Source organism: Pantherophis guttatus, chromosome 16, assembly GCF_059756535.1.
Source record: "Pantherophis guttatus breed Tessera chromosome 16, ASM5975653v1, whole genome shotgun sequence".
Lineage (NCBI taxonomy): Eukaryota > Metazoa > Chordata > Lepidosauria > Squamata > Colubridae > Pantherophis > Pantherophis guttatus.
Window position 1 is genome coordinate 4,043,746 of NC_142078.1, and position 24,057 is coordinate 4,067,802.

Below are 24,057 nucleotides of genomic sequence, written 5' to 3' on the forward strand. Positions count from 1 at the left end.
GCTTCAAATTTGATCCGGTTTAAGGGTTGAGGGACGCGGTGGCTCAGTGGCTAAGACTCTGAGCTTGTTGATTGAAAGGTTGGCAGTTCAGCGGTTCGAATCCCTAGTGCAGCATAATGGAGTGAGCTCCTGTACTTGTCCCAGCTTCTGCCTACCTAGCAGTTCGAAAGCACGTAAAAAATGCAAGTAGAAAAATGGGGACCGCCTTTGGTGGGAAGGGAATAGCGTTCCGTGCGCCTTTGGCATTTAGTCATGCCGGCCACATGACCACGGAGACGTCTTCGGACAGCGCCGACTCTCCGGCTTTGAAAAGGAGATGAGCACTGCCCCCTAGAGTCAGGAACGACTAGCACATATGTGCGAGGGGAACCTTTACCTTTTTAAGGATTGCCACATAACAGCAGCATACATATAACATATAAATATAACATACAACAACAGGTACATCAAGGTGGGGGTTTTCAGGTTATGGCTTGACCAGGCAGGCAAGATTTGAAAAACTTGACTTGTGGTTTAAATTAACATCGTAAAAAAGCGGAATTCAGCTGCTCCCTTTTCTCTCTCTTCCCAAGCATGTTTTTAAAAGACTGCAATGCAGCTGGGGGCCTTCAGTTGTTCATAGGGAATGACAACTACTGCGGTTAACCACTGCAGCTGAACGCACAGGCAGTCCTCAACTTACAACAGTTCACTTCGTGGCCATTCGAAGTTACAATGGCACAGAACAAAGTGACTTACGGTCGTTTTTCACACTTATTAGCAGCCCCCCCTCCGCAGTCACGTGATCCAAATTCAGACGCTTGGCCACCGACTCGTCTTTATGACGGTGGCCGTGTCCCAAGGTCACGCGATCCCCGTTGGCGGCCTTCTTGACAGGCAAAGTCAACGGGGGAAACCAGATCCACTTTAAGGCTGCTCCACAGCAGTTGTAAGTTGAGGACTCCCTGTATTATGTCCTGGTGTTCACGGATGCCTTTTGCCTTTCAGAGAATGGATCCCACCGGCGTAAAAGTGCTGGAAACAGCCGAGGACATCCAAGAGAGACGTCAACAGGTTTTGGATCGGTATCACCGGTTTAAGGAGCTCTCCACGTTGAGGCGCCAGAAGCTTGAAGATTCCTACAGATTCCAGTTCTTTCAGCGGGATGCAGATGAGCTGGAGAAATGGATCCAGGAGAAGCTGCAGATCGCCTCCGATGAAAACTATAAAGACCCTTCGAACCTGCAGGTAAGGACCTCCTCAGGTGTGGATGGAGCAGCTGAGATTCGGGTGGCCGCAGGAAGACGCTGCGTAGAACCGATGACGCCTACATTATATATATATATATATATATATTTTCCCCAGGGGAAGCTGCAAAAGCACCAAGCTTTTGAAGCTGAAGTACAGGCCAATTCCGGAGCCATCGTTAAGCTGGACGAGACAGGGAACCTGATGATCAACGAGGGGCATTTTGCCGTGGAAGTCATCAGGGTGAGTGTTGATGGCCTCCAGCAATCTCCTTTTGGGGATGAATCGCAGAGGGTGGATCTGCCTGGCCGAGCCAGACTGAAGCAGCCAATGAAAAATCAAAAACCCAGCAGTAAAATCACCCTGTCCTTGTTGCCTTTACTGAAGACATTTTAATGCTGAGTGTTGAATTTATATTTACCGACAAAAGAAATAAAGGGAAATTAGTATAGATCTATTTCAAGCTATTTAGCTCTCCTCAGCTAGCCATACCCTTCTGGGATTCGAACCCGGGCTACTTGCATATTAGGTAGGTGTATTAACCTCTAAACCACGGGTTCCCCTCGCTTTGTCGGCTACACCAGGTGAGAGATTACTGTATTTTTCAGACTATAAAGTACTCTGGATTATAAGACGCACCTAGTTTTTGGGGAGGAAAACAAGGGGGGTGAGAGAAAATCTGCCTCTGCCTCCCAGCATCCATCCAATATTCATGTGGCCTGTTTGCCACCTCTCGTTCGGAGTGGCCCATTCGCTGCTGGCACAGGCACCCATTTGCTGCTGCCCGTTCGCCACTGCCCATTCTGCATGGCCTGTTTGCTGTCACCCATTTGCCGCTGCCACCTGTTCTAGGACAGCTGATCGACGCCGCACCAACCTTCCTCCCCCCCACCGTAATATTTGGAGTATAAGATGCACATACATTTCCACCGACTTTTTTTGGTGGGGAAGTGCGTCTTATACTCTGAAAAATACAGTAAGTGTTTCTTCCGGTGGGACCAGTCTATCAAACAGAAGCAAGTATATTCCATCCCATTTTTGGGTAGACCAGGTTACCTGGATAGACCGGTCCCACCGGAAAAAAAAACCACTTACAATGCCAAGCAAGGCTCTCTCCTTTCTAACTTTGCTTAGGGAGAAGTCCACGGGCTGTCCTTGGTGGAAGGCTGCCTTCGGAAGAGCCATCCTCAGGTGTCATTCACAAGTTACGTTGCCAGCAAAGCCCACTTTTCTCCAAATTATGAACGAGGGCGTGTGTGGCTCTGGGGATATTTTTCGTTCTGTCTGCCATGGTAATCTGTCTGTTCAGTCTTTCACCCCTTACAGGACTGCCCAGCGCCCAATAGTCACCACCACCCAGGTTGGGGCCCACATACGAGTAGGTAGCTATGTGGGTGGTGTGTTGTGGTTTCTTTTTTTTCCTTTTTTTTGAATCCTTGTTCTTTGGATGCCTCTGTGTTTTTTTCCCTCTGAATTCGGCTGTGCCTCTCTCGTTTCCCTTCAGTTGGAGAATTGCTCTGCATGCAGGGTGGATAGAATAGAATATAACTTTATTACGGTCATCGACCAGCAATAGACATAACAATGCATTAAAAATAATATTGACATTAATAGTGGATAATAATATCCCCATTAAGAAAATACACAATCTCAAACCATTAGGGTCACTCCCGAGAGCCGATACGTATGTGAATAAATACATTTTTTCCAAAAATTGGCACAAGTTGACAGCTATAACTCTGTAACCAATTTTTTTCTTGTGGACATTGCAGCGACACAGAATTTTGCCACTGCACGCGTGGTAGCCGGTTTTGAGTCCTGGAGGGGAAAGCCTACATAAAAGTCGTTTGCTGCAGAGTGGAAAAAAATCAATGTTTTTTAAAAAAAAAAAAATTAAAAAATGAATTTTTTTGATTTAAATCAGATTTTTTTTCAATTTTTATCTAATTTATTTTAATAAAATGCTTTTGGAATAAAAAAAATCTATCTAAAGATAGTTTTCTATTTAAGATCCATTCATAATTGAGTTTATTCAGCATGAAATGGAGCTTAGTTATGTGGCATGAGGAGGCTGTATATTCTGCAATATTGGGACTGTCAGTGAGTCAACAGTGGGTCAGAGAAGGAGCCACTGCGGGACAGAGATGACAGCTGCTCTTTAAAAATTATGATTTAAATCGACTTGATTTAAATCAAGCCTACTAATTATGATTTAAATCGACTTGGTTTAAATCAAATCCACCCTGTCTGCATGGCACAAAAAAAATATCACTTTTCATACGAATGATACCCCGGACTGCATCCTGACACTTATTTCTTAACAATATCATGTCTACCTTCCCTTGAGTCCCCTCTCCCCTCAAAAGAGACCCCCTGATATTTAGAAACCCAGAGACGAGAAGGGGCAAAATGTCAATTTTAGGTGCAGCGAAATCTCATGAAGCAAACTTCCCTTTGATTCCTGTTGTTTGCCTACTGATGTCATTAGGCAAGCAATATCTTTTCGGTCACGTCCCATTTGCACTTGACATACTTAAGCAATTGATGTAAATCAGTGCCAAGAATTGTCATAAGGGCTTCATTATGCAAATCAGCACTAGGATGGACTCTCTTGTTCAGAAAGCAAATTCTTCCACCCAGTTTTGTGTATTGAAATGAGGCTTCACCTGAATCTCAAATCATAAAAGGCATCCTTGCCTATCCTGATTTTCCTGGCCATTCAACTGAAGTTGAAAATATGGAAATATAAGGTAAAGGTAAAGGTTCCCCTTGCACATATGTGCTAGGCATTCTTGACTCTAGGGGGCAGTGCTCATCTCCATTTCAAAGCTGAAGAGCCAGCGCTGTCCGAAGACGTCTCCGTGGTCATGTGGCCGGCAGGACTCAACGCCAAAGGTGCACGGAACGCTGTTCCCTTCCCACCAAAGGTGGTCCCTATTTTTCTACTTGCCTTTTTTTTTAAGTGCTTCTGAACTGCTAGGTTGGCAGAAGCTAGGACAAGTCACGGGAGCTCACCCTGTTTACATGGCACTAGGGATTCGAACCGCTGAACTGCCAACCTTTCAATCAACAAGCTCAGGGTCTTAGCCACTGAGCCACCACGTCCCTCTGGCCATGCTAAGGGTCCAAAGTGGCTTAGAAATACCGTATTTTTCAGAGTATAAGACTCACTGGAGTATGAGACGCACCTATCTTTTTTGGTGAGGAAAAGAAGAAAAAGAAATCTCCCTCTGCCTCTGAGTAATTTTGCCTCATTACAGCAAACAGCCTGCTTTACTTTCATTTTCGTTTTCAGCATAGTTTGATTACCACAAGAAAAAAAAAAATCTGCTCCAGCAATTTACCTCCTTGCAGCAAGCAGCAGAGCCCTGCGCAAAACAGCAGAGAGTCGGGAGGCCGATCTAATCAACTTGTGCTAATTAGGGTGTGCTGAAGCTGAAATGAGCTGTTTCTTCTTGCTGTCTGCTTGCAAGGAGTTAACTGCTGCGAGGCAGAGGCCAAAGGGTGGGGGCCAGTAGGTGGGCGGGGCTACATTCGGTGTATAAGATGCACCTAAATTTTCACCCTCTTTTAGGGGGGGGGGAAAGGTACGTCTTATACTCCGAAAAATACGGTAGTTGCAGGTCATAAAGCTCCGGGGTGCCCTTTTAACACTTGCCTGCATATTATTACCCAAAGTAGGAGGGAGCCCCCTTCTCCCACGATGATCAAGTAACTCAGAAGTTCCTCATCATTTGTCAGACCCAATTGTGAGCTATTTGCTTTGTGCGATCCCCCCCTTCCCCTTCCCCCCCCCCCCCAAAATACGATGTCAGAATGCAGGGAACTTTCTCCAAACATGTTCTTGCTGGCTGATTTGTTTCCCGCAAGAAACCTTTCTTCTTGCGCTTGTGTGGATTTTACCCGAAAGGAAATTTAGACCCTCAAGCTCAAGCAAAACGGCTCGCTTGGAAGGTTTTCAAGAAGAGATTGGACAATCATTTTGTCTGGAGCAGTATAAGGTCTCCTGGCCGAGCAAAGGGGCTGGATTAGGAGACCTCCGAGGTCCCTTCCGACTCTGTTGTGTTTCCCCTTTGAGCAATTTACTGTGACGACGTACAAAAGTATATAACTGTAATTTTCAACAGGCCTGCCTGTATTTGAGAGAGGCCTCTCTAATCTGGCTTTAACTGATGTTTCCAGAACAGAAGGACTGTTGCCAAGTAGAAAAGGGGGAGGGGGGTGTTTGCCTTGTTTTTGCAAGTGTTTGCTTGATGGACGGTATGTTTTTTCCCTGTCCCCCAACCCCCACCCCTCTCTCTTCACCTTCCATTAGAGCCTAATTGACTTGGCCAATATTTTGGTTCCCTTCGTAAAATTCTGAATTCAGGCCGTAGAGCTGCCTCGCGGCATTTGGTGAGCACTGAGCTGTCTGTGGTGGCGCAGTGGTTAGAATGCAGTACTGCAGGTTAATTCTGCTGACTGCTGGCTGCCAGGCGGTTCGATCCTGATGGGCTCAAGGTTGACTCAGCCTTCCATCCGTCTGCAGTCGATAAAATGAGGAGCCAGATTGTTAGGGGCAATAGGCTGAATCTGTAAAGTGCTATTGCTATGTCTGTCTGTCTTCTATCCGTCCGTCCATCCGTCCATCCATCCATCCATCAATCTACCCTGTTTCCCCCAAAATAAGACCTCCCCTGATAATAAGCCCAATCAGGCTTTGAGCGCATGGCAATAAGGCCAAGCGCTTATTTCAGGGTTAAGAAAAATATAAGACAGGGTCTTATTTTTGGGGAAACACGGTATCTATCTATATCTATCTATCTGTCTATCTAAGATATCTATCTATCTATCTATCTATCTATCTATCTATCTATCTATCTGAGATAGATATCTGATGGGATAAATGATTTTAATTTGGTTTTAATGGGGTTTTAAAATTGGTTTTAAAATGAGAGTTTTAAATTCGGCCTATGATTTAATTATTTTAATCTGCTTTTAAATTCTATTTTTGTACATTGCTTTTATTATGGCTGTTCACCGCCCTGAGTCCCTCGGGAGAAGGGCGGTATATAAATAAAATAAAATAAATAAATAATATCTATCTATCATGGTGGCACAGTGATTAAAATGCAGTATTGCAGGTTAACAGTGCCCACTGCCAGCAGTTTGATCCTGACCAGCTCAAGGTTGACTCAGCCTTCCATCCTTCTGAGGTCGGTAAAATGAGCACCCAGATTGTTGGGGGCAATTTGCTGACTCTGTAAACCACTTAGAGAGAGCTGTGAAGCATTATGAAGATGTGTCTAAGTGCTATTTCTATCTATTTTTATGTCTGTTTATCATCTACCTATCCTATCTCTAACTCTATCTCTAAGAGCCGTGATGGCACAGTGATTAAAATGCAGTATTGCAGGCTTAACTCTTCCCATTGCCATCAGTTCGATCCTGACCAGCTCAAGGTTGACTCAGCCTTCCATCCTTCCGAGGTGGGTAAAATGAGGAACCCAGATTGTTGGGGGCAATATGCTGACTCTGTAAACCGCTTAGAGACGGCAAAGCACCATGAAGCAGAATATAAGCCTTAAGTGCTACCACCATTACTACTATTTTGCTTACGGGGAATCTGTACAACTCAGCTGGAAGTAAAAAAAATATATATTCATGTTAAATCGGTTCATATGAGCACCTTTTTTGGGGGGTCTAAGTTGAATCATTGTCGTTCTTCTTCTTTCCCAGAGTCGACTGCAGGAGCTTCACCGGATGTGGGAACTGCTTCTGGAGAAGATGCGAGAGAAAGGGGTCAGGCTGTTCCATGCCCAGAAGTTGGTGCAATACTTACGAGAATGCGGAGATGTGTTGGATTGGATCAATGACAAGGTCTCGGCATCAACAGCCCTTCCTGGACATAGTTGTTGTTGTTTTTTTAACCTTGAAGGCCTAGTGGGAGCTTGAGATTGAATTATCATTGGGGTGGGGGAGGGCGTTCTTTGCGGGGGCCATATCACAATAGACCAATGGTGGGTTGCTCCCGGTTTGCACCAGTTTGCAAGAATTGGTAGTAAAAATTTATAATAGTTCGGAGAACCGGTAATAACATTGGCTGGTCACGCCCCCAAACAGGTCCTTGGCCCGGTCGCCGCTCGCTTACCCCTCCCACCTCATCAGAGGCTTCTTTTTTTTTTTAACTTTTAAAAGAATTTTTTTCTACAACCTCTTCGGCCGAAAAAATGCTTTTAAAAGCAAAAAAAAAAGCCTCTGATGATCGCGCGGCTCAGCTGGGACCGTCAGAGGCTTTTCAAAGCATTTTTTTCTGCAACCTCTTAAGGTTGTAGAAAAAATGCTTTTAAAAGTAAAAGTAAAAAAAAAAAAAAGTTGGCCACACCCACCCAGTCACATTAACCCCCACCAAGCCACACCCACAAAATAAGCATGCAACAACCCCATACAGAATGGTGAAGGTTAAAATGGTATAGGTTCTCCTCTTTGAGCAGGGGGCTGGACTAGATGCCCTCATGGACCAGCTATTCTGGTTCCGTTCCTCTCCTCGCCTGCTGACCAGGGCTGAGATTCAAAAATTTTTACTACTGGTTCTGTGGGCGTGGCTTGGCGATCATGTGACTGTGTGTGTGTGTGTGTGTGTGATTGGGTGGGCGTGGCCAAGTCGACGTCACTTCTTTGCCGTCATGACCTACAAAAAAAAGATATACCAAAAGGTAGTTTATTATTTCGTGCATTTAATACTTAAGAATAAAAGAGCAGAATAAAGAATAAAGAGCCTTGGTAGTACAGTGGTCTAAAGCACCCTGTTATTAACACAGCTGCCTGCAATTAGTGCAGGTTCGAATCCTACCAGGCTCAAGGTTGACTCAGCCTTCCATCCTTTCTAAGGTAGGCAAAATGAGGACCCAGTTTGTGGGGGCAATAAGCTGACTTTGTATAAATATACAAAAGGATGAAGGCTACTGCTTAGCGCAGTGTAAGCCGCCCTGAGTCTAGAGAAGGGCGGCATATAAATCAAAGCAAAAAAAAAACAAACAATAAAAGAGGCACACAGATACTTAAATAAGAACAATAAAGGTGTTACTCGTCTTTAAGGTATTTCCAAATGGACGTTTCATTAGCATCCTCCTCACTCGCACTTTTCTTCACTTTTACTCGAGCATCATCGGCTGCGTGATGTGCTCTCAACCATTTATTTTTTTTGGTGACCGTAGGCCTAGGGTCCCACGCTGACCGAGCTTTCGTTGTTGTTGTCGTTCCTAGGAGGCCATTGTAACCTCGGAGGAGCTGGGCCAGGACCTCGAGCACGTGGAGGTGTTGCAGAAGAAGTTCGAAGAGTTCCAGACGGACTTGGCCGCCCACGAGGAGAGGGTGAACGAAGTCAACCAGTTTGCCAGCAAGTTGATTCAGGTAAGTAATTGCGGGGGAGCCGTTGGCATGGATGGGCTGCTTAGACCCTGCGGCCCTGGGTGTCCGTCAGGCTTTCCTCTTCCCACACCTCCCTGAAATTTTAATGTGGAATGCAAATGGCCTTTGCTGACAAGATAATTAAAGAAAAAACAATTCTGGCTGGAGATACGTTGTGTTAGCTGCACAAACTTTTCCTTTCCTGTGATACAACCTTTTAATAGTTGGGTGGGGATTGTCTTTCTTCACTTTGTGGATAAACTGATTCATACCAATTTTATTTATTTATTTATTTTATTATATTAAATTTCTATACCGCCCTTCTCCCGAAGGACTCAGGGCGGTGAACAGCCACAAGATAAAACACATAAATACAAAAATTTAAAATGAATTAAAAACGAATTAAATAACTTGGCTGAATTTAAAATACCCCATAATTTAAAACAAATTTAAAATTTACATTTAAAAAGGGGAGAAGATTTAGGCCAGGCCAGCTTGATGAAATAAAAAAGTCTTAAGCGCGCAACGGAAGGTGCGCAGATCCGGGATCCTCCGTATCTCCGGGGGGAGCTCGTTCCAGATCGTAGGCGCCCCCACAGAGAAGGCTCTCCTCCTAGGGGCCGCCAGTCGACATTGTTTGGCCAACGGCACCCGGAGGAGCCCCTCTCTATGGGAGCATACCAATGAATCAAACTATGAACTAATAGGGTTTTTTCCCCCTTATGGGCTAGTATATCCTTTTTAAAAATAATAACAACATACACATTATTTATATTCTGGCTTTGTCAGGTGCTTAAGATTGCATGAAATCAGTTTGCATGTTTTAGCTTTTTTTTGTCATCTCTTTGGTTAATGGTTTCTTATAGAATTTTTCCTTTTATATTTGCTCGACGTTGCATAATGCAAGCTATAATATTTCCATGACTTAATTCCAGGTAGGGCATTCAACTTCTTTTATAAACCACTCAGAATGTGTTCTTGTTAGCAATCTAGGAATTTGAAACCCCTCACACTTCCAATCCCAATGTGAAATATTTATAGCGCACTTGTAACCATGCAGAGCGTGCTTATTCCAGTTAGGGCTGGGTTTTTCGCCCAGTAAGCATGCCTTGCCCTGCCCTGCGTCAGTATTTTCCATCCATTCTGCTTTCCATCAATCCTAAGGAACAGGGAGCTCCTTAGCTTCTTTTTTGTCGTTGCTCCAGAGACTTCGGAAATACCTCATTGGATCATGGCCATTTTTCTGTGTCCTTTTAGGATTGCCTTCTCACAATAAAAATTTTAAAAAAATCGGTGTTTCCTGACCTCTGAATGGGATTTAAGGCAGCCTCCCTCAGCGTGGCAGGTGCTAGGCTTCTGTTCTCCTGCATGTTAAGGATTTAAGGGTTTGAATCCAGGCAGGTAGAGAACACAAACTGAGGGGGAGGGAATGGTTCCAGAGCTGATACTATCTCTGTGACCAAGTGGCACGACTGAACCGCTGTGCTTCTTTCAAACCTTAATGGTTTTCAACTTGCCAATGGACTGGAGGGGAGGGAAGAGGGGAAATGGAATGCCGAGAATGTATGCGGAGATCGTGAGAGCCTGGAAACCATCAAAGGTCACCACTGCGGGTGTTGGAGAAAAAGATGGACTGTTCCCATAACAAATGGACGTCCCCTAATCAGACAATGTGATTACTCAGGGGTGGGGAAGGAAGCCATTGTTTAACTAGGCAAGCCTTTGCGTGGGAAAAACCAAAGCTGCTTTTGTTTTCTTCAGTACCAACATGGCGTATCCGGTAAAGTTTTACTTTTGGGAATTCAAAACTCGCGAGAGAGTTTCCTTATTTTGGGTTCGCTCGTTTGGACAGTTGACACCAAGTCCAAAACATTTTAGGACATTTTAGGATCGAAGGTGCAACAAATTCTGGTATAATCCCATAAAAAATACCCCTTTTGTGGAAGGATTGAGTTTGGGTGCAAAAGGGTAGCCGTTGCTTTGAAATCAAGCATCACCCAAAGATTCTGTCAAGAGTTTTGTTGCAGCACATCCGACCAGCACACAAGTAAATGAACTTCAGCAGGATTCAATTATGTATAAGAAACTTCCTTATGTAAAATACCATATGGCAGAAGTCAGCATACAGTATCAGGAACACAGGCGCAATATTCCTAGAAGTAAGTCATTACTGAGAGATACAGAGGCTAATATATTGTACAGAGGCTCCCATTAAGAGGCCAAACCAACTCTTCGTCAGCATCCCAGCACTGACATATAATAAAGAGGGGAGAAGCCTGAACTTTTGCCTGCTAAATCCCTTTGAAGATTCTGTCTCCTCGGAGATGGGGAGGGGGGGAGACATTCCTGTGATCTGACGAAGAAGGAATCAGGAAAGTGACTTGGAAGATAGCCAATGAGAAGCAGAGAATTGGGGATCGGAAAGGGAGGGATTGGGGGGCAAAGGTCAGTACTGACCGCGAAAGAGTCAGGATCAGATTGCTCTGCTCGAATAAAGAGAAAATTTCCTTAAAGATCGGCAGTTTGGAAATTCGTTTATTTTGAGATAGCATCGAAACCTGACACTCTTATATACAGTTCAGCAAGTCTAAGCCACGCCAGGCTCTAAACTGTCTCTTATGGCCCCATGCAAACAAATACTCTGTTTCAGTTTCCAAACAGTCCCCATTGGCTGATCTGTTGCTATGCCTATTCCAGTCTATGCGTGTTCGTACTCTGACAGATTCTCTGTTAGTATAGCCTTTGTTGTCATTGTACATCATATATAGAGCGGAATTGCTGTTCTCCCCTTTCTAGGAACAGCACCCGGAAGAGGAGCTGATTAAGTCCAAGCAGGATGAAGTCAACACAAGCTGGCAGCGGCTGAAAGGATTGGCCCTTCAGAGGCAGGGCAAGCTCTTCGGAGCCGCCGAGGTGCAGCGTTTTAACAGGTATCAGCTTGACCGGTTGGGTCAACACAATTAAAAATGTCTGTCTGCCTGAGTTTTTACACAAAAACTTTAGAATAGAATAAAATAGAATAAAATAATAGAGTTGGAAGGGAGCTTGGAGGTCTTCTAGTCCAACCCTCTGCTTAGGCAGGAAACCCTATATCCGTGATGGCAAACCTATGCACGCAGAGCCATATCAGTGGGCACGCGAGTTCAGCTCCGGCATGCATGCGTGTGCCAGCCAGTTGATTTTCGGGCCTTCTGGGCCCACCAGAAGTAGGGAAACAGGCTGTTTCTTGCCTCCGGAGGGCCTGGGGGGTGGGAGTGGAGAAGGCCCGTTTTTCGCTCTCCCCAAGCTCCAGAGCCTTTCTAGGAGCCTGGGGAGGGCAAAAACGGTTTTGCACGACGCTCCCCGGGGCTCCTCCCATTTTTGGCACACGATGGCAAAAAGGTTAGCCATCACTGCCTTATATTCAGCACACTAACCACCTCTCCTTTTATGACGTGCATGTGGGCTGGCCTGTCGGGCCTGGAAGCCATAGTTTGTATTAGGCCTTCAGACCTGCCATATTTACAACTGTGGGAAACTGGGAGGGGGGATTGTGTGGAGTACGGGTGATATATAGTCATAATAACATTCCTTTCTCAGAGAGTCAAGGACGTCTTGCCCTGCACCTGGAAGGCTGGAGCTGGGAGGCATCTCCAGTTGGGACGATGTCTGATTGGACCATGTGATGGATTTGTGGGTGCTGGGCAGGGACTTGAACTTTTCTTTGGGTGGGGAAAACCTGGAAACTTCCAGATTCGGGTTTTCCCAGATGTGCCAATATGACATCTCTAATAAAACATAACTTTGAGGAAACTCAAGCCTCGGAGTTTTCTTTCATTGGGGGTATTACTTCAAACCCTGACACCTATAGCATTTCAGACAAATGGTTATCCAATCTCTTCTTACAGACTTCCAGTATTGGAACATTTATAACTTCTAGTGGCAAGTTGTTCCACTTGTTAATTGTTCTCACTGTCAGGAAATTTCTCCTTAGTTCTAAATTGTTTCTCTCCTTGATTAATTTCCACCCGTTGCTTCTTGTCCTGCCTTCAAGTACTTTGGAGAATAGCTTGACTCCCTCTTTTTGGGGGCAGCCCCTGAGATATTGGAACACTTGCTATCATGTCTCCCCTAGTCCTTCTTTTCATCAAACTATACATACCCAATTCCAGCAACCGTTCTTTATATGTTTCATAAAGTGAACCACTGCAGATGTTGGAAAAAGTAACGGTAACCAGAGATGAGTTTATCCCCTTCTGGGTCTCCCTCATAAAGTCCTTTCTCGGGATATATAAATAAAGCCACAGAGGGACTATAAGTTTTGCTGCCTGCATCCTTCCTTCCTTCCTTCCTTCCTTCCTTCCTTCCTTCCTTCCTTCCTTCCTTCCTTCCTTCCTCTCATTCCATCTCCTCGGTCTCTTCCTTCCTTCCTTCCTTCCTTCCTTCCTTCCTTCCTTCCTTCCTTCCTCCTCTCATTCTCTCCTCTGTTCCCCCTCTGTTCCTTCCTTCCTTCTTTCTCCCTCCCTCCCTTCCTCTCATTCCCATCTCCTCCCTCCCTCTCTTTCCCATTTCCTTCCTTCCTTCCTCTCATTCCTATCTCCTTCCTTCCCTCCTTCCTTCCTCTCATTCCATCTCCTCTGTCTCTTCCTTCCTTCCTTCCTTCCTTCCTTCCTTCCTTCCTTCCTTCCTTCCTCCTCTCATTCTCTCCTCTGTTCCCCCTCTGTTCCTTCCTTCCTTCTTTCTCCCTCCCTCCCTCCCTTCCTCTCATTCCCATCTCCTCCCTCCCTCTCTTTCCCATTTCCTTCCTTCCTTCCTCTCATTCCTATCTCCTTCCTTCCCTCCTTCCTTCCTCTCATTCCATCTCCTCTGTCTCTTCCTTCCTTCCTTCCTTCCTTCCTTCCTTCCTTCCTTCCTTCCTTCCTTCCTTCCTCCTCTCATTCTCTCCTCTGTTCCCCCTCTGTTCCTTCCTTCCTTCTTTCTTTCTCCCTCCCTCCCTTCCTCTCATTCCCATCTCCTCCCTCCCTCCCTTCCCATTTCCTTCCTTCCCTCCTTCCTTCCTCTCATCCCATCTCCTCCATCCCTTCCTTCCTTCCTTCTTCCTCTCATTCTCTCCTTTGCCTGTCCCTCCCTCCCTCCCTCCTCTTTCTTTCTTTCTTTCTTTCTTTCTTTCTTTCTTTCTTCTCCTTCCTTCCTTCCTTCCTTCCATCCATCCATCCATCCATCCATCCATCCATTCAAAACCAGAGAAGGTGTGGGAAAGGCCCTACTTTGATGCTGGTCTATATTTACAGAGATGTGGACGAAACGATAAGTTGGATTAAGGAGAAAGAGCAGCTGATGGCTTCGGATGATTTCGGAAGGGATCTTGCGAGCGTGCAGGCTTTGTTACGCAAACATGAGGGCTTGGAGAGAGACCTGGCCGCTTTGGAAGACAAGGTGGGTGTCGCTGGGAATGGGTTGGTGAGGGGTTGACGAGGCACCCCTGGCCCGAGCGGATCCTTTTTTAAAGCCTTGGTTTTGTTTTCAATCACCTGAAAGAATTTCACAGAAGAACGGCAAGGATTTGTGTCCATACTGAACGAAAGGCTCTTTGAATCAATTAAATCAATTCTTGCTAATTTCCCCCCCCTTTTTTTTTTTTTGCAGTTGTCAAAATCCAGTTTCAGTGACAAAAGAAAAACTTTTTTTGAGAAAAATCTCCAAACATCTGTCATGGTGTAATCATATTTGCCCAGTTACAGCCGTAGCCTTAATTTATTTCCAGTATATTCGTAAAGAAGAGTGGTGCGGTAGCCTAGAGGTGGAAACTCTCGTCTCACAATCAGGAGGCTGTGAATTCCACCCTAGGTAGAGGCAGATATTTTTCTCTCTGGGCACAATGAGAATTTTATCTGCTGGGAAAAAAACTCTGCATTAGTGACAGGAAGGGCATCCGGCCAGTAAACCCCACAGCTCCATTCAGTTGCCCAGATTCCACCCTGCAAGGGATTATGGGGCCATTAAAAGGTGATGATGATATTCGTATAGAATACAGATGCATTTTTAAGAGTTTGGCACAGTGTTCGTAACATTCTTGTTACAAGAATTTGATTCTTCCTTTCCCCCCCAGCTTCTATTGCTCTGGTGTTAATCTACGTTTCTCTGCGGTGTTTAGGTGAAGGCTCTGTGCGCAGAGGCTGACCGACTGCAGGAGTCCCACCCTCTCAACGCTTCTCAGATCCACGTGAAGCGAGAGGAACTGATTGCAAACTGGGAGCAGATTCGCACCCGGGCTGCTGAGAGACACGCACGTCTGAACGACTCCTACCGGTACGATGCTATAATGCTCATAAAGAAAGATTCTTTTCCAACTCCAAGCAAGAAAACATGACAAGAAATGACGCTTGCTATGGAGCAGAAAACAGGAAAGAGGGAGAAAGTTTTCAGTTGTGACCGAGTTCAGCAGGCAGGCAATGCAGAAACCTGAACCTAGAGTGACAGATGGAGAGAGGATGGATAAAAATGGATGATTTCTTTTTTTAAATAAAAAAAATGGATTTATTTATTTTAATATAATGCTTTTTGGAGTAAAAATCTATCTAAAAATTTAGATATCTAAAGATAGTTTTCTATTTACAGTAGTGGCAAAATTGTGGAAACCTTTTGGGAAAAGTCTATTTTTGAGGTTTGATGGCTAATAACACCACTTTTTTTTTTTTTTTTTTTTGGCATTTCAAGATAATCCTATTCCACTGCTGGAATAGCCCAGACCTTCACCCAATTGACAATCTATGGAGCCAACTAAAGAAATTTGTTAGTCAGAAGCGACCCAGCAATAAAACCCAGTTAATAGAAGCAATAATTAAATCTTCGTTTCACATTATAATAGCTGCAGAATTAAAAGACTTGGCTCGCTCCGTGGGAAGACATTGTAAGGCCATAATTAATGCTAAAGGTTACCCAACTAAGTATTAACTGATCATTTTTGCATATCTCGTTTTTTCTATGGTGATAATTTTTGTATATCTCCTTTTTTCTACGTGTTTCACTTTTCTTCTTTATAATGTAACTGCTATTCTAATAGCAAATCCTTCCTAAAAGTTATTGCATTATGTTCTTGATTAAATTCTCTTTCCATTGATATATAATTTGATGGTACTACTCCCCCCCCAAAAAAAGTGGTGTTATTAGTTTTAGAAAATACACTTTTCCCAAAAGGTTTCCACAATTTTGGCCACTACTGTAAAATACATTCATAATTTAGTTTATTCATGAAATGGAGCTTACTTATGTAGCATGAGGAGGCTGTATATTCTGCAATATTGGGATTGTTCAGTAAGTCAACAGCGGGTCAGAAGAGCTGCTGCTGCGGGACAGAGATGACAGTTTACAAATTTAAGTTCAAACTTAAACTTTAAAAATTACAATTTAAATCAAGCTGATTTAAATCAAGCCTTTATCACTAGTGATTTAAATCATGATTTAAATCGACTTGATTTAAATCAATCCACCCTGGATGGAGAAGCATGGATTCATGTACAACGCTGTTTCTTTTCTTCTTCTGCCTTCTCTCGTCATCCGAAGACTGCAGCGATTCCTGGCTGATTTTCGGGATTTAACCAGCTGGGTGACTGAAATGAAAGCGCTAATTAATGCTGACGAGCTTGCCAACGATGTAGCGGGAGCGGAGGCCCTGCTGGATAGACACCAGGAACATAAGGTAAAGAGGACCGCCATGGGCCTTTTCCTGGGAGACTGAACAGAAGCTTGATAGCAGGTTGAACCACAGATACCCTTTAGCCAGCCTGATGGAGAGCAACTGGCAGTGGCTTCCCAGGAATCCATCCAGCTGGCATGTCAGCTCCCTTCCCCTTAAAAGCAGAACCTTGACAAAACTGGATGTCAAGTGCCCAGCTGCTGCATTTTGTCTTGAATTGAGTTTATGGATGGGCCACCAAGGCCTTCCTTGGTCCTCTCAGATACATTTTGGCCTTGAGAACTCTGCCTGTGTCAGGATTCCAAGCAACACCCCCAACAAAAGAAAGAAAACTCCGAGGCTTGAAGTTCCTCAAAGTTCCATTTCATTAGAGATGTCATATTGGGACATCCGGGAAAACCCGAATCTGGAAGCTTCCAGGTTTTCCCCACCCAAAGGAAAGTCCAAGTCCCTGCCCAATATCCACATGTCCATCACGTGATCCAATCAATAGACCATCCCAGTTGAAGATCCCTCCCAGTTCCAGCCTTCCAGGTGCAGGGCAAGACGTCCTTGACTCCGAGAAAGGAATGTTATCATGACTATATATCACCTTGGCGCCATACAATCCCCCCTCCCATTTCCCACAGTAGGAAATGTGGCAGGCTTGAAGATGCAGGGAGAAAGATGGCTTCTAGGCCTGACAGCAAGGTCCTTGAGTTGACAAACTTGCCTTAAGAGCTGCTCTCTAAATCTTTTAACAGATTAACAGATTAACAGTGGTGGAAGGGACCACTTTTATCCTACTATTCATATTTCAATTCTAAATATGTGTAACATCTTTCTCTTTCATTTCCTTTTCTCCCTTCCCATTTTTATCTTTGCCTTTTTCTTTCTCCTTTTTTTCTTTTGGGTTTTAAAATCTTGAACTCTCCTCTTTTGGCCTAAATTTCCCATTGTTTGGACCTACCTTTTTTGGTGAGGAAAAAGAAGAAAAAGAAATCTGCCTCTGCCTAATTTTGCCATGTTGCAGCAAACAGCCTGCTTTACTTTCATTTTCGTTTTCAGCATAGCTTGATTAGCACAAGGAAAAACAAATCTGCTCCAGCAATTTACCTCTTTGCAGCAAGCTGCAGAGCCCTGGGCAAAACAGCTGAGAGCAAATCAGCTGAGAGTCGGGAGGCCAATCTAATCAACTTGTGCTAATTAGGCTGTGCTGAAGCTGAAAGGAGCTGTTTTTTCTTGCTGTTTGCTTGCAAGGAGGTAAACTGCTGCGAGGCAGAGGCCAAAGGGTGGGGGCCAGTGGGTGGGCGGGGCTACATTCGGTGTATAAGACGCACCTAAATTTTCACTCCCTTTTAGGGGGGAAAAAGGTGCGTCTTATACTCCGAAAAATACGGTATATATCACCCCTGCTCCATACAATCCCCCCTCCCCGTTTCCCACAGCAGTCAATGTGGCAGACCTGAAGGCCCAATGCAAAAGATGGCTTCCAGGCCTGACAGCCTGATCATTATTGGATGCGTCGTCCGCTCTGCTGAAAAGACACTCCTGTGTGCATTTGTGGGTGTTTTGTTTCTGTGTGGCTCGACAATGTGACCATTGTCCTTGACTGTTATTTGGCTGCAGGGAGAAATTGACGCTCACGAAGACAGCTTTAAATCCGCGGACGACTCTGGACAGGCCCTGCTTGCTGCCGGACATTATGCGTCTGATGAAGTGAAGGAAAAGGTAACCGACTTGACCGCCAGCAAGAAAGTGAAGGAGAAAGAGGGGGTGTTTAGAGCCGGGGGGGGGGGGGATCCACATTATTTCTTCCTCTTCTCTCAGGAAAGTATTTTGACCAATTCCCCCTCCTCAAATTGGCTTGATTATGTCAGGGTTCCAAGTAATAGTTCCAACATCAAGCAAAACTCCGAGACAGGTAGATTCCTCAAAGAATAGCTTTATTAGAAATATATTGGCACAGATCTAATGCAAACCGACTCTAAAGATTCCCACGGTTTTCCCCTAGTTAAAAGAGAAAGTTTTCCAATAAACCCCAATCAGTCAGTCACACGGTCCAATCAAGACACTGTCTGGTCGTCTGGTGACCTCACTCCTCTTTCCACGGTCCAGGTGTGAGAATGACCTTGCTTCTCAAGAGAAAATATTTTGTTTTGGCTACACAAAGCCCTCTATCTCTAATCCCCCCTCCCTTTCTCTCCGCTCCGGTGTGGCAACCCTGAAACTCCAATATGACTCCGGTCAGGTCAGCTTCAGGGTTGACAAATTAACAATCTAATTGCCACTCTGATAAGGAAACCAGGAACAAAATGCACAGGGACAGGATATGTGGTACCTTGCTCAATAGTGGTGACTGTGAGAGGGATCTTGGAGTCCTAGTGGACAATCACTTAAATATGAGCCAGCCGTGTGCAGCACCTGCCGAAAAAGCCAACACAGTTCTAGGGTGTGTTAACAGAGGGATAGAATCAAGATCATGTGAAGTGTTAATACCACTTTATAAGGCCTTGGTAAGGCCACACTTGGAATACGGCATCCAATTTTGGTTGCCACAATGTAAAAAAGACATGGAGACTCTAGAAAGAGTGCAGAGAAGAGCAACAAAAATGATTAGGGGACTTGAGGATAAAGCATATGAAGAATGGTTGCTGGAACTGGGTATTTGTAGTCTTATGAAAAGAAGGACTAGAAGAGACATGATAGGAGTCTTCTAATATCTCAGGGGCTGCCACAAAGAAGAGGGAGTCCAGCTATTCTCCAAAGCACCTGAGGGTAGAAGAAGAAGCAATGGGTGGAAACTAATCGAGGAGAGAAGCAACTTAGAACTAAGGAGAAACTTCCTGACAGTTAGAACAATTAATCCGTGGAACAACTTGCCTCCAGAAGTTGTAAATGCTCACCACTGGAAGTTTTTAAGAAGATGTTGGATAACCATTTGTCTGAAGTGGTGTAGGGTTTCCTGCCTAAGCAGGGGGTTGGACTAGAAGACCTCCAAGGTCTCTTCCAACTCAGTCATTCTATTCTAATAGGCAAATAAGATTTTCCAGATCAACCCCATTCTCAAGAATGTGTGGAACCACTCTTTGTTGTGACTGCTAGCCTCTGACGTCCAGATGGTTTCTCCCTTTTCCTCTCAGCTGACCATCCTCTCCGAGGAAAGAACAGCCCTGCTGGAACTCTGGGAGCTTCGTCGGCAGCAGTACGAGCAATGCATGGACCTGCAGCTTTTCTACCGGGACACCGAGCAGGTGGACAATTGGATGAGCAAACAAGAGGTGAGTGGACAGATCTGTCAGCTTCAGCTTGGCGCCTTGCCGCCATCCTGCCATCAAAGGCTAGGAGAGGAAACAAATGGGCAATATGTGATGGGAAGTTGGGAGGGGGAATGACAGCTTGACGAAGAGCAGGAGAGCTCGGAACCAGTTTGTGCTGTGCACCCTGAGAAAGAATATGGATTACCCGAAACCAGGGGTCCCCAACCCCCAGTCCAGGGACCGGCAACGGTGTGCAGCATGCCAGCACCTAGGTCGCGCAAACAAGCAAAGCCCCATCCATAGGAAGGACGCAGGCAGCATGTGAAACCATGCCCCCTCCGATCCATGGAAAAAAAGTGTCATGGAACCAGTCCCTGGGGCCCAAAAGGTTTAGGGGCCACTCAGCATTCTCAAAACACCTAGGCCTGTGATGGCGAACCTATCTCACGTGTGCCACAGGTGGCCCGCAGAGCCATATCTGTGGGCACACGAACGTTGCCGTAGCTCAGTTCCAGCGCGCATGCATGCGCCGGCCAGCTGATTTTCGGGCCTTCTGGGCCCACCAGAAGTTGGGAAATGGGCTGTTTCTGGCCTCCGGGGGGGTGGGGGAGGCCGTTTTCGCCCTCCCTAGGCTCCAAGAAAGCCTCTGGATTCTGGGGAGGGCGAAAAACAGGCCCAATGGGCCCACCAGTAACCTTTTTGCCATCACGTGACAAAAGCGGGGGGGAGTGTGGGGGGGGTCGCGTGCACATGCGTCCCTTTCTGGATCGGGACTCGTTACGCACGGTCACTCATGCCCTCGTCACTTCCCGCCTGGACTACTGCAACGCTCTCTAGATGGGGCTCCCCTTGAGGAGCACCCGGAGGCTCCAGCTGGTGCAGAGTGCGGCCGCGCAGGTGGTTATGGGAGCGACATGGCATTCCCATGTAACACCTCTCCTGCGCGAGCTGCACTGGCTCCCGGTGGTCTTCCGTGTGCGCTTCAAGGTCCTGGTTACCACCTTTAGAGCGCTCCATGGCTTAGGACCGGATTATCTACGAGACCACCTGCTGCCACCAGTAGCCTCCCAACGGCTGGTACTCTCTCATAGAGAGGGGCTCCTCCGGGTGCCGTCGGCCAAACAATGTCGACTGGCGGCCCCCAGGGGGAGAGCCTTCTCTGTGGGGGCACCTACTATCTGGAATGAGCTATCCCCGGAGATATGGAGGATCCCGGATCTATGCACCTTCCGCCGTGCTCTTAAAACCTTTTTATTCCATCAGGCTGGCCTGGCCTAATTTTTCCCTTTTTCCCTTTTAAAACACAAATTTTAATTGGTTTTAATTCATTGGGGTGTTTTAAATCTGTCTTCGGCCAAATTGTTTAATTCGGTTTTATTCTGTTTTTAAATTTTGTATTTATGTGTTTTTATCTTGTGGCTGTTCACCGCCCTGAGTCCTTCGGGAGTAGGGCGGTATATAAATCAAATAAACTAAGCTAAACATGCGCGGGGTGCAGGGAGGCATTGAATTATGGGTATGGGCATACACACGCGTGATTCCCCCACACTCTCCCCACTTTTGGCACGTGATAGCAAAAAGGTTAGCCGTCACTGACTTAGGCAGACTCATATTGGCCGAAGACGGACTGGTCATGGCTGGGATGTAGGGAAACACTCGTATCTTTTGAACGCGGGAAATTCAGTTCGAGCCTCACACTGCTGCAACCAACATCTTTTAATAAAAGGACCTATCACTTCAACCAAATGGAGTCGAGGGTCTTTCTTTTATAAGAGAATCAGGCTGGGGCAGATTCTGAGGTGTTGTGGGTGCACATAACTTGGCCAGTCTGCTAACTTTTGCAGGCCTGGCATCCTTACGTGACTTGCAGTCCTTTCGCACGGGGTCATCTTTTCTTCCTGCTTCTTTTTCAAAACTCCGGTGGCTCTGATGACCATCTCCAGATCTTGTGTCTCCTCTGTTCCACCAGGATATTCTGCCTTCTACCCAAACAGCCTTTCTCTTGTCCGTCTTCCACAGTGGCACTTTGTAGACTTTGCTAAATCTGGCCCTTTCTGACGTCCTGTTGTCTTTTCTTTTCTAGGCCTTCTTGCTCAATGAAGATCTTGGGGACTCTTTAGACAGCGTGGAGGCCCTGCTGAAGAAGCACGAAGATTTTGAGAAGTCACTTAGCGCCCAAGAAGAGAAAATCACGGTAAGCCATTTTTGGATCGATGTATTTCCCTGGAGTGGTGCGCAACAACTGGTCCTCATACCACTTGATTTTTTAAAAAATTACTTTAAAAAAACAAAACACTTAGCAATTGCAAGCAGCTGGTGTTAATCACAGTGCTTTAGTCCACTGTACTACAGGCTCTTGTTATTTGAGAACCTATCCAATATAAATTCCCTAGAATGGAAGATTACACCATCAAAGTTACTTTTTTAAAGCCTTCACTAATCAAGCTAAGCTATCCCTGGTTACATGGCCCAGATTTTCATGGGTTAGCCCCATTGGAAGATAGCCTCTATAATTAGTTCCAGGTCATTAAGCCAATTAAATTATTCATCAGAACTTGCCACTTGACAGTTCTGAAAGATAACCCTGCTTGGTTTTGCAAACAGCCGCACGCTTGATTAGGTATTTAAGGTGGGGACTTATAACCCACCTTGGTTTTGTACCAGGGGTGAAATGCTACCAGCTGGGGCGGTAGTGAAAATGCTACTGGTTCGCCAGAACCGGTAGTAAAAATTGCTTTAAAAAGTAAAAAAAAAAAAAAAAAAGGTTCCTGTAGTACAATGGACTAAAGCACTGTTATTAATACCAGCTGTCTGCAATTACTGCAAGTTCAAATCTCACCAGGCTCAAGGTTGACTCAGCCTTCCATCCTTTCTAAAGTAGGTAAAATGAGAACCCAGATTGTGGGGGCAATAAGATGACTTTGTATAAATATACAAAAGTATGAAGGCTATTGCTTAATGCATTGTAAGCCGCCCTGAATCTCCGGAGAAGGGCGGCATATAAATTAAAGCAAAAAAAAAAAAAAAAAAATCAGCTGTGACAATCAGCTGTGTTGCATGATCCTCTGAACTTTTTTTTTTACTTTTTAAAGCATTTTTTTTTACTACCTATTGCCCCAACCCTAAAGTCTGATAGTTGGTTTTTGAGCTCTCTGTGACTGTGAGATTCCTGCTTGTTGCAAGGGGCCATTTTGTGTGAAGTCCAGTTGCTTTTGCATTGTGTGTAAGTCAGTTGTGTAGCTTTTGTGTTATTTTTGTGTCAAGTGTGACAGTTGGTTTTCCCAGTCACATGACCACCAAGCCATGCCACCCGGTCACATGACCACCAAGCCACACCCACAGAACCAGTAGGGAAAATTTTTGAATTTCACCACTGTTTTATACCCTTCAAGGCAGCAGAGATAAGACACTCTCTCTTTTATTTTCTCACCATAACAACCGTATGAGGTGGGTTGGGCTGAAAAAAATGCCTTTGGCCCCAGGTCACCTGTTTGGCTCCCGTGTCTAAGGAAGTGAGATGTATATCAGCTGAGATTAAAATTTGGGGCTATCAAGATAGCTGTGTGCTGTTCTTTTCTTCAGACTGAAGGATAAACACTGCAGTTTTATTTTAATTGGTTTTAGTCCACGATATGTAGGATATGATTATAATTCCGCTGTCAGCACTTCAACCTGCATTTACTCTAGTGCTGACATAAGAAGAAGAAGAGGGGGCAGCTGGCAAGAAGACGCTTGACATTTCACCTACTTATTTTCTTTGAAGATAATATCCCCTAGGAGATGAGATGGGAGGGGGGACATTCCTGGGAGCTTAAGTAGTAGATATGGGGAGAGTGATTTGGAAGAAGGCCAATGAGATGCAGAGATTTGGGTAACGGAAAGGGAGGGTGTGGGGGCAGGAAGTCAGAGTTGGCTACACCATGATCGGGGCCAGATTGTCGTGCTAAATAAAATGAAAGATTTCTTCAAAGACTATCTGTTTGGAAATGCAATTTATTTTATTTGAGACAATATCAAAACCTGACACCCGCTTCATATCATTCCTTTGGTGGTAACTAACAATTCCACCTGCCTCTTCCACCCACTCAAAACAGGGATACCCACCAGGGGTGAAATCCTCCCAGTTCGCACCAGATCGGGCGATCCGGTAGCGATCTTGGTGGCTGGTTCGGCGATGCGGTAGCGATGGTGGAATGAAGCTCCGCCCACCTGCCTGCGTGTTGTTACATCCAGGAAGTAACAACACCCAGGCAGGTGGGCGGAGCTCCACCATCACCACTGCATCGCCGAACCAGCCGCCAAGATCGCTACTGGATCGCCCGGTCCAGTGCGAACTGGTTAAAACCAGGAAGTAATCTGCGCATGTGATGTACGCGCAGGCGGAGCATGTGCACTTCCAAACCGATAAGGAAGGTTAAGTAGATTTCACCCCTGATACCCATCCTAATTTTCTCAACTGCATCCATGCTGGCAGTTATATTTTACAACCTCTTGATTCCGATGAGAGGTTTATTTATTTCTTCAGAG

The 24,057-nt window shown here is 45.3% G+C and overlaps 1 protein-coding gene across 13 annotated transcripts in view; it reads left to right on the plus strand.

The window, feature by feature from the left end:
• The window catches only part of SPTAN1 (spectrin alpha, non-erythrocytic 1), a 99,095-nt gene that overhangs the window by 8,969 nt on the left and 66,069 nt on the right, over positions 1–24,057 (plus strand). For all 13 annotated transcript variants that reach the window (XM_060685012.2, XM_087879873.1, XM_087879877.1 and 10 more), the window contains 11 exons: positions 988–1,227; positions 1,345–1,470; positions 6,946–7,086; positions 8,473–8,619; positions 11,413–11,546; positions 13,887–14,031; positions 14,750–14,904; positions 16,159–16,294; positions 17,900–18,001; positions 19,414–19,551; positions 21,614–21,724. In XM_060685012.2, the coding sequence (XP_060540995.2) occupies positions 991–1,227; positions 1,345–1,470; positions 6,946–7,086; positions 8,473–8,619; positions 11,413–11,546; positions 13,887–14,031; positions 14,750–14,904; positions 16,159–16,294; positions 17,900–18,001; positions 19,414–19,551; positions 21,614–21,724 (1,572 nt within the window). In that variant the 5' untranslated portion in view covers positions 988–990. The remainder of the gene's footprint in view (positions 1–987; positions 1,228–1,344; positions 1,471–6,945; positions 7,087–8,472; positions 8,620–11,412; positions 11,547–13,886; positions 14,032–14,749; positions 14,905–16,158; positions 16,295–17,899; positions 18,002–19,413; positions 19,552–21,613; positions 21,725–24,057) is intronic.